Source organism: Osmerus eperlanus, chromosome 9, assembly GCF_963692335.1.
Source record: "Osmerus eperlanus chromosome 9, fOsmEpe2.1, whole genome shotgun sequence".
Lineage (NCBI taxonomy): Eukaryota > Metazoa > Chordata > Actinopteri > Osmeriformes > Osmeridae > Osmerus > Osmerus eperlanus.
The window spans coordinates 10,170,171-10,184,344 of NC_085026.1; the positions used below are offsets into that span (position 1 = coordinate 10,170,171).

Below are 14,174 nucleotides of genomic sequence, written 5' to 3' on the forward strand. Positions count from 1 at the left end.
ATGTTCTCTCTGTGTGTGTGTGTGTGTGGTACATGATCTCTGTGTGGTACATGTTGTCTGTGTGTGAGTGTGGTACATGTTCTCTTTGTGAGTGTGTTACATGTTCACTGTGTGTGTGTGTGTGTGGTACATGTTCTCTGTGTGGTACATGTTGTCTGTGTGTGAGTGTGGTACATGTTCTCTGTGAGTGTGTGTGTGTGCGGTACATGTTCTCTTTGTGAGTGCGGTACATGTTTTCTGTGTGTGTGTGTGTGTGTGTGGTACATGTTCTCTGTGTGGTACATGTTGTCTGTGTGTGAGTGTGGTACATGTTCTCTGTGAGTGTGTGTGTGTGCGGTACATGTTCTCTTTGTGAGTGCGGTACATGTTTTCTGTGTGTGTGTGTGTGTGTGTGGTACATGTTCTCTGTGTGTGTGATACATGTTCTCAGGTTGCACGCCTGTGAGTGTGTGTGTGTCATCTCACTTGATCTTGGAGTCCCTGACGTAGACAGGGTCCTGGAGCTTGTCCTCCCAGGGCAGCTGGCCACACAGCCACTGCACCATGCAGTAGCCCAGGATCTCCAGGTCTCCTCTCCTGCACGGAGCTGCGGGGAACCACATACACAGCCTTACACCTTCACGTCACACTGCCTTACACCTTCACCACACACTGCCTCGAGAGTCCTGATCCATGGGAAACATCCGAATAACTGGCTCTGCCGTCGTGTGCTGCTGGTCCAGTGTGGTACTTACACACTCCTTTGTGTGCGTCGATGCTGGTGAACTCGATGGTGCCGTCGTGGCACCTCTTGGGGTCCTCCTTGTAGTCCTTCAGGACGCCCTCGGGACAGTACCTATAGGCTAGTCCATAATCTACTAAGTAAACCTACAGGTTCACAAACAAAACAAGACCAATTCATGCACACACACACACACACACACAGAAACATCTAATTCAATTCAAGCTAAAGCATGCCTTAACAATACATCCACCCTATGTGTGTATGCATATGCATACTGTGTATGTATACATATACAAATAAGGTTAACCATTGCCTGCAGCCTGCTCCAAAATGACAATTTCACAATAAATACATCTTTATGAGTCCCAAACAAAAAAGAGTTTCCAATAACTCTGTAGGCCAGTGGCAGAGAGCTAGCGGCCGCGCTGTACCGCTAACCCCCCTCCAAATCCCCAGGGCTTGATTTTCTAAATTGTAATTTTAAAAATAGCACTTTTAATAACACACCACTGATACATTATTAATCCCCAAATTAAATATTTGCCCCATGTCCCCCCACCTTGTTTGCTCAAAAGAGCTCTTAGCTGCAGTCTAATCTCTCCCCGTGTTTAGAGACACACAATAAAAGCACCCCGCTCGCCTCCTTCTCACACACACTTAATTGAATCTAATGAAGCTGCACAAGAGCATTATAATCAAAATAAATATCAAGCCTGTTTTTTTTCCCCTTACATATCTAGGGGTCAAAGAGGCTTTGCTTGTTTGGAGAGGTAGGAAGGTGGGTAGGTGGACTTTGTAGGAAAATGTCTCCATTCCAGGCAATTCTGTGACATTATTTGTTAAGTGTCAACAGTAGCCTAAGCCTTCAAAGTGTGTTTCTGAAATAACTATCTGACCTGCGTCAAATACATGAGTGTATCAGGCGTTTGGAATTATTCTGGCAGAGTGGGCCTTTTGATACTGTTTATTTGGGTTGATTGTACTGTGTGAACTAAACCATGCGCACTTCAAGTTGGGGGGGGGGGGGCGTTTTTTCAAACGGCACTTCAACCGGGTTTATGGAGGCTGATGTGTGTGGAGGTGGTTGGTGATTAGTGCCCTATGAGGGGGAGGGGGGAGGGCGTGTACTGACCTGGTCGGGGTTGCTGTGGCTGAGGAGGAGGTTGGACGCTTTGATGTCGGCATGAACATACTCATGCTCATGGATGTACTCCAGTATATCCAGCTAAAGAAAGAAGGAATTGACAAATATTTTTTTTCTCTTCATATTAGTCATATATTATTGGCAAAGCATTGGAACAGAGTTAAAGTTAAAACAAAATATCGGCTCTATTAAGTACTGTGAGTCCCAAATTGAGGGACGTGAAGAACACAACAACAGATTGGCGTGGAATGACGGAACTATGGTTAATATCTTACGAGTTTCAGCCCAAGCTGCAGGACCAGCTTTCGGGAGAAGCTCTTTCCACACTCCTCAAACTTCTTCTGCAGGTCTGTCCCAAACCGGTCCATCACCATGAACCTATACCTGAGAATACAAGAGGAAGCAGAAATGATTTAGATACCTGTCCTGATGTGTCAGCCAAAACTATTGTATTTACCGGCATGAGGTATGTTTGGGTGTGGCTGAAGCATGCTAGATATCGTCTGCATATATTTGTGCTTGCTGGATTAACCACAAATGTCCTCTGACTTGGATTGAAGCAAGTTAATCCTACAAAGAACAAAGCCTTCTACCTGAGTGTATGGGAGAAAGATTACTGTCAAGGAATTGGAAAAGCTCTCCAATGACTCACCGTCTCCCTCCATTCTCATGAAGACCTGACCCCCAGTACTTTGGAACACCTAGATACTTTATCTTGTGAGACTTCATCCAGGTCTGAACTAAAATGTCAAAAATGAGTACGTCAAAACTCTAATAATCTAATAGTATCACACCCATTATGGGTAGAACATTAAAAAATAACATACATTTGAATAGCCCTTTTTACAAGCAATGTCACAGATGGCTTCACAGACGCCCATAGAACTGCCCCTCAGCCAACCTAAACCCTCAAGGCAGACAAGGAAAAACTCACAGGAAAGCCTATCATATTTAAAATTTAGAAATCACTCAAAATTGACACTGAAAATGTTCATCTGAATATGATAGAAATTGAATATGCAAAAAAAGAAGCCATTTCTAGGTATACCCTTTCAATACACTCTAACTACATTATAAGCTTGATGTTGGTGGAGGTGGTGATGCTCAAAGTAATAAGAGCAGAATTCCATGGGGGGAGACCTGAATGTGTGCGGCCGCGAGCTAATCTGCTGGTGGGACAAATATTTACCAACAACGCGATACTCCCCATGAATAAAATATGAGCCTCTGGTTCCTTAGTAATATAACAGTTAATTGTCAGGGGAGATTGACATTTGGATTGTTATTATATAAAATGCAAAGCTGTGGCCTTGGGGCGAACGCCACAGCCACCAAAGGCACTACGTAAGCGAGGAGCCTTCTTCCGTAAGAGGCCCAGAAAGGAACAGAGACAACCCACAACTTTGTTTTTAATTAAGAAAGTTGATTGTTTGCTCCTTGCTCTGTGTAAAGAGAAAGTTTGTAGGGCCTCCTGCTGGTGGAGGGGGGGTGTATGTGTGAGAATATAAGTGAGGGTGTGGCAGCATACTCAGATCAGGCTTGGCAGCTCGCATGTAAAACTTGAGTTCAGAAAACAGAGGACCATTGTCACTTGGTTCCTAGGAAGAAGACATTTTTTTTTAAACACACGTAGTTACGAATTGATATGATTCCAAACTCTCACTCTACATGTCACTAATATGCACAGCATTATACTGAGGCTAGATGGTAAAACAGGCTCTCTTGTACTTTAATAAAAATAAGCTTAATCTGACCATGAAGAACAGAAGGGGAATTCAGAAACCCTGTCAGTTAGAAGAATTAAGCAGATGACTCACCACTTTGATGACATATGCAGCATTTGCTCCAACGGGTTTGGGTGCATTTTCATCAGCTGGAGGGAAAACAAAAAGGTTAAAATACTTGCTGTGTAAACTGGAGAAGAACAGGTATAGAGAAAAAAAAGTGATTGCTTTGCTCATTTCTATCTTTCCTCTGTATACTATAGACGTAATTCTGCTTACCCAAGTACAGCAGTCCAAAGCCTCCCTGTCCTATTGGAGCACCCAGTTTCCAGGACTTCTTGCCAGTGTCTGTCAGTATCTCTCCCGGGGGGAACTCCTCAGCCAGCTTCCTTTTAGCAGGTCCTCTGCCCTTCCCTACTGCCTTGGCTTTAGGCGGCATCTTGATTGCGATTTAAGATTACAGTCGATAGTTAGCTAGATGGCTAATATACATTTCACACAATACATAGTGTACCATATGACCATACTTATTTTCCTCGGGAATTAGGAGATACAGCGTGGAACAATTTTCTAGATAGATGACTATGTACAACAGGATTTAATCTTGTTCCCGTTCAAATCATCTGCAGTGAAACAGACACTAGCTACTTTCCTTGTGGATTGTGTTGCTACAGTAGCAGCTAAAATAGCTAGCTAGCTGGCTGGTATAATTTCACGGAACCATCTAGTATTACTGGGCTGCAGACCTAGCAAAACGTCTCGGTGCTTTCTTGAGCTGGTTAGCCAGTTAGCAACACAGAGCAGCTTGAAAGTACATTACATACAGTAGCTACATGGAATTATAACGAGCTACAGTGTTAACGATGATGGTGGCCTTGCATTCTGCTGCCGTTTTGAAGTCTTCAGAATGAGTCGCTGATTTACGTTAGCTTGCCAACGTAACATCGTTGAGGCACATGTCACGGTAATTTACGTTATGATGTGCAGATGCATGCACAAGTCATTTAATAGTTGTGCATTTTATTAAAATAAAACATGTCAATATCTACCTTTACTGCTGTTTCCAAAGTTATCCTTGATGCGGCTCTGAACTTCCCGCAAAACTCTCAAACAGGAACGCGATTCACAAATCTGCGCAACCCTATTGGTTAAAAGAACTGCGCCACATATTAAAACTCACAAGGATTCTGGGAAATTGTGTTTTTTTTTATACAATTGGAAATATGGAGGTGGAGGAGAAGAGAAAAAAGGAACGATGAAACCAGGACTGGTGGATGAGGAAGATTATGAGGTTGTGAGCATATCATTTTGTAGGTAATTCATTTGACCTCAGGTTTGACAGATTAGGTTTCACCTACAGTGCAGGACACACATGTGACTCATGAATAATATATGGATATACTGGTGTCCAGTATCTAAATAGGTAGGCTAATACCAGGCAGCCACAACAGAACTTCAGAGCCAAGGGAAAAATTCACTTACAAAACCTCATCTGTTCCATTGATGCTGCTACGACAGCAAGATGTTTGTTGACCTAAAGATCTAACTCTAGGGTATACTTTTGTATGGCATTCTAAAGTGAGCTAAACTGTCACCAAACTTCTTCAACTTGAGGTGAACAACGTCTGTTCAAAGTCAGGTCCTTCACTAGAAAGAATATCAAGTTGGATTTATGAAACAGAAACAATGACCAAACGAAGTGACAATGACAGCGACAGTTGTCCGGTGCCAACCCTGCTGCACAAGAAAAGCAAAGGGGAAAAGCATGTGTCTTTTCCTCCAGATGAAGAGATTGTGTCTGGCTTTGCAGAGCACAGGGACTCAGGCAGAGACGGTGAGATCATGCCTTTGGTTTATACTCAGCAAAGGAGTTTTTGGACATGTTTAACTGTTGTGTAATGTAGGCCCATTCCCTTCTACACGAACATCTTCACATCCACGGTGAGAAATGTGAAATTGCACACACATACAACTAAATCATTTGTAGTTGGAGGAGCAACCCTTTATTTTGTTTTAAGTGCGGCTTAATTGGAACGTTTGTGTTTTACAAAGAGCACTAATTTAGTGTTGATGCCTTCTGATTTGCTTCCTTACTTATTCTGCTACTGCCTAGTCTCTCACACACTGCAATCTATGATCAGCAATTGCATAAACATGCTAACCAACATATGTTTTGAAATGAATTAATTAATGAGATAACTTTAAATTAATTGTCTAAGATTTTCAATACAGTGATGCATCCGGAGGCATACTGAGAGGGTTTGTAAACACTTTCAGAAGAAGTTATGTGTGTGGGTTGGGGCTTGTCAGTCTCAAAGGGAAAATGACTGCAAGGCTGATCATTCAGTATTTACTACACTAAGGAAAATAATGCCTGTGAATGAATGTGAAAAGTTTCAACAAAGATGTTAAATAAATAGTAAATAGTAGTTTGTTGTAATGTCAGATTTAAGACAGTCTGTCATCAAGTTATGATTGCAAGTAACAAAACAATAACAGTACTCCAGTCAAGAAAATCACAAAATCATATAAAAAACAAACCAAGACAGAGACATTCTGTTGTCTCCATCCTTCAAATCCTGGAACTGCTCAATACATATCGTTTTGTAAGAAGCTCACTCCATATACAATAAAGTGTGTGTAATAAATCTGATCGCTTGATTGGCTGATTGATAGAGCACACTCATCCTTTCTCTGCCCTTCCCACACCAATGAGTCTCACATCCTCCCTCCCCACAGTCAATCAGACACGTACAGTTTGCCGTATGGCACTTTGAAGTCCCTCTAAGCACTTTTGAATGGGAGCTCCCAGTTCACTGGGACAAGGAGACATTAAAGCTGTAATGACTGTATTCTTCTATTTTAGTTGACAGCCTCACCTTGGCAGAGGTAATTCTGGCCTACAAGAAGAGCTGTGAAAGGCACCAAGTGGAACCCAACCCCAAGATTGTGGAGCAACTGGAGGTAAACTCCAAATAATGGATATTTTTTGCATTCTTATTTTAAACTAAGAACTGCTAAATGTTACAATCCATATGGTTCCCACAACGGGTCTACTTTAATGGACATTAAGAGACTAATTTAGGAATTTATGAAAAATGTCTTGCTTTGATAACTAATCTTAACTTTAACTTAATTTATATTGTATCTCCCTTTCAGTTAATTATTTATTATAAGCAGCCAAGTTGGTGAGATGTTACTGTTTGCCAAGAGATAACAAAATATGTATATATGACAAGACCAAGACAAGTCCGTTGCTCAGATAGTGCTTCAATAGGTAGACATTGGTTCCCCAGAATTTGCAGTGACAGGCACATTGAGAATTCCCATATTCAAATTCCTCTGGTAATTTGAATCAGTTCATTCAATCAGCTTCAATCAGGCTTACTGCACAAAAATGACAACATCTCTTGTGCAAACAAGAGGCTAAGAGCAGGTTAACCACCATGTTGGTTTTAAGTTAGTGGGATTGCAAATAATAGCTCAGCTGTAAACAAAAACAAATAAACATGAACAAGTGTACACCCACACTTGGTGACAAACACACACACACACACACATTGCTCGAAACACACCCACATACTGTATGTATAATTCATTTTATGTACTTACTTGCTTTACTCGTAGCCAGCCATGTTGAGAACATTAGTTTCTCCCCTGCATAAATTCATGATTAGATCAAGGAGAATTATTTGTGGAAAATTAGAGACTTAGCAGTGCTTACATTAAGCACACACCCTCTGTATTATCTTGAAGGTACTAATGAACCTACTTGCATTCTAAACGAATGTAGGTGGTCCTTCTAAAAGAGCAAAATATGTATGGTTAAGAGGAGAACTATTTAGCTGAAAGTGCTCCAAGTGCATTCATAATACGTGTATATGCAAAGCAAGACTGTGAGCTTAAAGAGCATATTTATTAAATTAGGTATTTTCAGGCTCGGGTAATCCCCGAAGGATGGCCGTGGAAGACTATTTAAAGCTTTTTATTGTACCCTTGGGCTTTCGCGTTTTTCTTTGAAATGTTTAAGTGGATAACACAGTATTGCTTTTGGTTATGTCTTCATAGGAATGGCAGACAATAGTTTGTGAACCCAAGGCCCATGGCTGCTGTGTTTAAACACACCAACTCCTGAAATCCAGAGAATGCACTCTTCTTCATTAGATTTTTGTATATCCCCCCAAAAAATAAAAATAAATAAAAAATAAATAAACATTACATTTCCCTTTAGCAACAATGCTGGGTGTCAGAGATCAACTGCACAGGCTGCAACACTCTTTCAGATTCAAAGTGAAACCCTGAACATTGATGCATCGTATAGGTTGACACTTTTGAAGGGTATTTTGAAGGACTGTTGTCTTTTAAAGTATGTAATTGAAGTAATAATTTAGACTTTTTGTCCATTTTCAACTATTCCTTTAAATAGCACGTACATTCATTTGAGTGCACTCTAACTATTTTCTATGAATCTTCAAAAAGCATTTTTTATGTTTGGCAGGAAACACAATAGGAATCAAGTCAGATGTTGACCTGGATTTTAATTGGTATTCTGTCAGAGTTTTATTGGAACCAGGCAGAGTAGGACTAAGCTATGAATTGGTTGCTTGTTGGTGGATGGTCTAGTTAATAGATATTGGGTGTTTCTGTTGCTGATTATTCAGTTGAGTGGACTGAGGAGAAATCAATTACCTCAACATAACTTCCCCCATTTGTTGCTGGGGGAATTATCCTAGCACTAAGCCGAGAACATTTCCACTACTCTTCAGGTCACGTTCAATTCACAGATATGCTATTTTGGTAGCAAAATCCCTCAAAGTAATATATGAAATCAAATACATCTAATCACAAATGAACAAACGAAGAAAGAGGATTTCTTGTGTATGTTTCTTTACAATCCCAGCTGCTTTTTCAGTTTTTTTCCTGATTAGCATTAATATTGCTCTGCTATAATGGTGTTACAACATGGATTGTGACTAGTGCCAGTATGTCTTTCACACCACACACACAAAGATATGTTCTCCTTCCTGGTGTAATTCTAAAGGGAACACATTTTTTAAATTAAATGCATGCTGATTGTTATTGCGGCTCCCCGGTGTAGAGAACAGTCAGGCACAAGATAAATGTCACGAAGTAAGTGCTGCACTATTTCCTTGACTGTTGTTAGCGCTTCACATGCAAATAAAAAGGGAAAGGAGATTGGAGTGTTTGCGACTGAATGCTGCCTTATCGAAAACAGTGGGGAAACCGGACATATGTCTCTCTTCTCATTACAATGATAACAGGGGTGGTTAGTGATGCATTTGAAATGCCATGAAGGCAGCTATAGCAGAGCCTGAAGAGGAGGCTGGCTCAGCTTAGGTGGGGGACACAGGAATATGTGCCCCTTCCGCAGTCATGTCTGTGTGCACTGGCTTAAAGAAAGGATGCAGACCGTCACTTGAGCATCCTTTATTTATAGGTGGCTGAATACAGTGAACAACTCAACGCGTAAACCTTCAGTACACTTCTATAGACCGCTGATATTAATTACACACTGTTTGTTCGTGCCTAATATGCTTACGATTAAAATACTAAATAGATAAAAATAAAAATTCGGCTAAACTGTTAGACATGTACATGTGCTGGATATGTACGAGAAATATTGTAATTATGGCGGTATGATTTTCTGGTGTGAATTTTCCACTGTACAGACAGTAGTAAGGATTTGTAAGTGTTGTAAGTACATGTCATTAAAATAAATGGAATTTTTCATGGTTGGTTAGACATACAAGCAGCTTATGTAAGTAGTTTTAGTTAACTGCTTTATGGGTTGGTAGTAGTGATGGCAACATAATTTAGCATTATCTACACTTAGAATTGAAGTTACATTAAAAGTATCATCTGGTAAACACACAATTGAGGTGAACTTTCTGCCGGAGGTTTTGGGGGTTTTCAATCCTAGCAGTGTAACCTTTAAGTCAGTTCTGTTGTTTATGCCTCTTCCTCTCTCCTTTTCTCCTTCATGCTTCTCCCACTCTCCTTAGCCTGCTCCCTAGTATTCATCAGTAAGCCACTGTCACTGATATGCAATAAACGTGTACTTGGCTTTGGGAAGAAGCATTCTGACTCCTTCATATCTAAACACCATCAAGTATAAATCACGTCCTCACTTTTAAACTTTAATGCGTAGCACCCCCTCTGGTCTTTGCTGATGCACTGATTAGGGGGACTAGCTATCATGGAGGGTATGTGTGCTGTTCATACTGCTGACACACACACACACACACACACAGCCACACACGCACACCCATACATATAAAGAGAAATGCATGCATGCAGACAAATAAAACATGTACACACAAAACACATACACATGATGACATAAACAACCAATCAAGCAAGTTGAGTATAAAATTTTGTTTTGACACCAACCTTTAAGGAAACAATATATTTTACATGAAGACTAATTAATTATTTTACCAAGTGTACTATCATGAATTTCAAAATCATTACAGATGAACAAAGAGAGACAGTGGGAAATATTTTAAAAGTCAATTAGAATTTTGTGTACGTTTTCATTTTTTTATGATAAATTAAGTTACTAATTTTGTCTATGCTCTTTCTAGACACTGCAGGTTTAATTGCTAATTGTTAACTGGGAATGAATATATTTGCATATTAATTAGCTCCCAATTTACATTTTTAATTTGCCGCCTTCAAAGGGTGTGAGATAAAAGGTTGTGTTATTTTAAATAATTTATCCTTTATTGCAGAAAAGATGCTGAAAGGAAAATGTGCTGGTGACTTTAACCCCTAAGAGCCTTAAATGTTGCTCTGAAAATTATATTTTTTTCCAACTAATTAAATGGGACTGAAAAAAAGCCTTTTTAAAAGAAATCCAAAGCCACCCAGAGAGTCAGACAGTACGCAGTTTGTCACGAAGAGGACAGAGTGAAGAATGCCAAATGCACCAGAGAGGACTTCTGCAGAAGTCAAGTTTATAAACTATATCCCCTCTCTGCCTGGGAGAGAAATAGCTTTTCTTTTTATCACTCCGTTTTGTCCCTTTCCCTCCTGACACATCAATAGATTTGGCGCCCGGCTCCTTCGTTCCTCTCATTCGCTAGGCAGCAAGGAGCTCCACATCCTGCCGCTGCACAAGGGGGGAGAGGGGGCCTGCAAGTTTGGAAATTCATTAAGATGAAAAACAGCAACTACTGTACTTGTGTGTGTATGTGTTATCTATGTCAACCTTTTACACAGACATGTGTTGTACTCTAGCTGTAAGCTTAGTGTTAAGTCTTAGTCTTATGACCATCGATACTGTTTTTTGGCACCAACTATTTAGTTATTTATCATTAAGATGGATGCATACTGAAGACTATCTTATCATTTAGAGATACATTTAGTTTATATTAAAGAAGGGAATGTGTTGACTGTGAGTGTGCTTGTGTGTAGGAGTTTGTAACAGTGTATGTGTGTGTGTGTGTGTGTGTGTGTGTGTGTGTGTGTGTGTGTGTGTGTGTGTGTGTGAGAGAGAGAGAGAGAGAGAGAGAGAGAGAGAGAGAGAGAGAGAGAGAGAGAGAGAGAGAGAGAGAGAGAGAGAGAGAGAGAGACAGAGAGACAGAGATACATGTCTTATTTGTTTTTTATAAACCCGTATACCTTCATTACTAGTGTAATGTTTAGCCCGTTTAATTGTAATCACAAGGTCTATTTCCTATCTTATTCACTATCGGGAAATACATGCAATAACATATGATACAATTTGTGTTGATGTGTCATGTTTATTTGCCCGTTCAAAATTAACATTTTATAGTTAGTATGAATTAAACGCCAATTCCATGTAAACAGTAACATACAGGAATGGTAATTTATGTTGAATCAATCATTTGAAAGTAACATTTTTCCAAAGATATGCTTTTTTTTTTTTCATCTCTCAGACAACATGAGAAAAGAGTACATGATTGCAAGTCCTTCTGAATTCTAATTTCTTTTGAACAATGAATCATAAGGATGACAGACAACAGGCCATATAGGAAACAAGACCCTAGCATGGGATTTACCAAAACGAAAGCACTGTGTTTCTTCACTTGATACAGGGAGGGTAACAGCCAAAATCATAACCCAGGGACTGTCTCTTTCCCTCATCTCTTTTCAACATTTCTTCATCAAGAAGAGAAGAGGAGGGAGGGATTTACAATTCCTGTTCTCCATTCTGGCTGTGGGAAAGAAGAAAATATATTTTTTTATCCACTATCCACGCAATGATGTCGCCCTCCGTGATTGATGCAGTCAAATTAGATGTATGTGGAACAGTGGCTTGGCAAATGAACGCATCAACAGATGACCAGCTGTTTCTAATTAATATACACTGGTTAATTAGGACGTGGTGTTGCCATCAACAGTAAACTGTGTGAAATTCATAATTCATGCTCTGGAGTGGCAGGAGCCAGAGCTCTGAACAAACAAGGCCGAGGAACGGACTAGTATCAGGGTGTAAGGGGAGGAAATGTACAGTACACATTTTTCTTTCTCATGTTCTCTCTCTCCGTCCTGTTCCATCGTTCTCTTCCTCTTTCACTCTCATCCTCTCCATGTATCTTGTTTGATTTGTCGCCTGTGTTCTCTACTCGTCTCTGTTTCGTATTCTCTATTGCACACTGACTCTGCCCGTGTCTCTCCCTTTGTCTTGCTCTGCGTCTCCATCCTCAGCTAGCGACGTGTGTGAAGGGTACACTCAGGTGTCTGGATCTAGAAGGTAAGACGATTGCTCAGCACAGTATGTATGTTATATTGGGATGTATACGCCTACTCAAAATAGTAACATTGGTTATCAGCAATGTCATTAAAAGGTCATGTATACAGACACTGTACAGAGGAGACTTTGATTTTTAAAGGGTGGAATTTTGTATCTTAGATAATGTTTTACAGTGAACTATGTCACATGTATTTTGATAAATTATACATCTCTAACATTAAGTACAGTACTCAGATTTACTTAGATCCAAGTAGTCAAGTAAAAATGACAGAACTCCAAGATAGTTCACATTGTTACAAAGAAGGAGAAAATTAAGACCATTGTTGTTCAGAGCTGTTCCTTTATCTAAAGGGAACTTTGCTATACTGTTCCATCCTCCACTGTTGAGAAAGGGGAGGGGCCCCAGAATCCAGACCGCTCATTGAGGGTTTAAACAGTCATGTCTGCATGGGATTCCTACATGGGGTCACTGTGCTCCCCCACTCCCCCATCACCTTGTCACACTCTGATGACATCTGACTAGGGGTGACACCCCCTTCCCATTATCAGTCCAATGCAGAGAGGATTAGAAGAAATGATGCCTCTCCACCCCCCTTTTCCGACAGTAGAGTTAAGTGATTATTGTGAAAGGCAAATGATTATGCTAATTATGAATGAATTATCATATTTTCCGCCCCCACCAGCACTACCCCAGTGGAGCCCTCTACCCCCCCCCCCCCCTTCCCTCCACGGTCAGAGAGAGATAAGAGGATCCCGAGGGGAAGGGGTTTGTCAGTGGCAAGGAACTGTTGTGACCATCAACATGTTTCTTCAAGGCTTTGTTGGAAAGTCCTCAGTTGTTGAATAATCAGCCGCACTTTAGAGGGGAAGGAACTTGACCTTGCAGGACAATAGAGGGCTCCAAGTCTCCAACAGCGAGGAGATACAAGATATGGATAGTTACTCATGAACACAGATACTTTTTATTTAAGTTTTTTTTTCACAAAACAGTTGGGAAGATAAACAGATTAGAAGCAATTTTTTCTTTGTTAGCCACAAGGAGGGAAGAGGGGGGGGGGGGGGGGTTGTTGTGTTCAGGGTTACCTAAATTTCCAATCACTGCAGCAACAACAAAAAAGAAAGAAAGAAAGAAAGAAAAAGCATACTCACGTAGACTCCTGAGTGGAGACATGCAATTTTGGCTGTTAGCAAACAACTCCAATTATGTTTGGTTTGATTGCTGGTGTTTCTCTCAGGTGAGCGATTAGAATCCAGCTCTTGCGAGTCTCTGGAAATCCTACTGAAATCACTGCACTTTGATTTCATCAATCTGCGGGCGACGAAACTGGAGGAAAATGTGAGTTTTATGAGGCAAAACTTTTACCCCTTTCCCTACCTACCTCGTCACTCCAATACTTTCATATTCAGCTGTCCCTGAGTATCTGATTTGATTTTCCATCAAAAGAAGGTAAAACTTTGTTATTGCATCTAGGTTGAATTTAGGCCCTACTCCCACTTTCTTTTTTCTTCCAGGGAGCATCGTCATTGCTGGATATGATTTTATACTATGAACCTACAACACATCTTGACATCTCTGACAACACCAGTATGGGGATATCAGGCTGGAGGGCCCTCTCTCATTTGATCAAGCAGGTACAGTACATTGTACTTCAGTGTAATCTGTTTGTTTGTGTATGAATTTGGAATATGAAAGTGTATCGTAAACTTTTCAAGGGGCACAGTTTGAGCATTCTTGGGTTAGATTGGAAATAAAGTGCCCAGTAGATGTATTATGGGATAGAAAAGTAGAGAAGTTGAGAAGTTGCCTGAGATGCTATTTGGCTTGTGTCGGCTAGATATACC

The 14,174-nt window shown here is 40.5% G+C and overlaps 2 protein-coding genes across 5 annotated transcripts in view; one reads left to right on the forward strand and one right to left on the reverse strand.

Moving 5' to 3' along the window:
- The window catches only part of vrk1 (VRK serine/threonine kinase 1), a 121,930-nt gene extending 117,163 nt beyond the window's left edge, over window positions 1-4,767 (reverse strand). For 2 of the 4 annotated variants that reach the window (XM_062469758.1, XM_062469754.1), the window contains exons 1-9: window positions 4,339-4,487; window positions 3,872-4,031; window positions 3,686-3,741; window positions 3,397-3,466; window positions 2,521-2,608; window positions 2,144-2,252; window positions 1,857-1,949; window positions 735-867; window positions 466-586 (exon numbers count right to left, since the gene is read on the reverse strand). In XM_062469758.1, the coding sequence (XP_062325742.1) occupies window positions 466-586; window positions 735-867; window positions 1,857-1,949; window positions 2,144-2,252; window positions 2,521-2,608; window positions 3,397-3,466; window positions 3,686-3,741; window positions 3,872-4,031 (830 nt within the window). In that variant the 5' untranslated portion in view covers window positions 4,339-4,487. Of the gene's footprint in view, window positions 1-465; window positions 587-734; window positions 868-1,856; window positions 1,950-2,143; window positions 2,253-2,520; window positions 2,609-3,396; window positions 3,467-3,685; window positions 3,742-3,871; window positions 4,032-4,119; window positions 4,289-4,338; window positions 4,488-4,641 lie in introns of those variants that run through there. The other 2 variants (XM_062469755.1, XM_062469756.1) reach the window with 2 other exon arrangements.
- A 511-nt stretch (window positions 4,768-5,278) lies between these two features.
- The window catches only part of si:dkey-288a3.2 (protein phosphatase 1 regulatory subunit 37), a 35,062-nt gene continuing 26,166 nt past the window's right edge, over window positions 5,279-14,174 (forward strand). Inside the window, exons 1-5 of the mRNA XM_062469543.1 lie at window positions 5,279-5,426; window positions 6,459-6,556; window positions 12,287-12,332; window positions 13,568-13,668; window positions 13,845-13,964. Coding sequence (XP_062325527.1) covers window positions 5,279-5,426; window positions 6,459-6,556; window positions 12,287-12,332; window positions 13,568-13,668; window positions 13,845-13,964 — 513 coding nt within the window. The remainder of the gene's footprint in view (window positions 5,427-6,458; window positions 6,557-12,286; window positions 12,333-13,567; window positions 13,669-13,844; window positions 13,965-14,174) is intronic.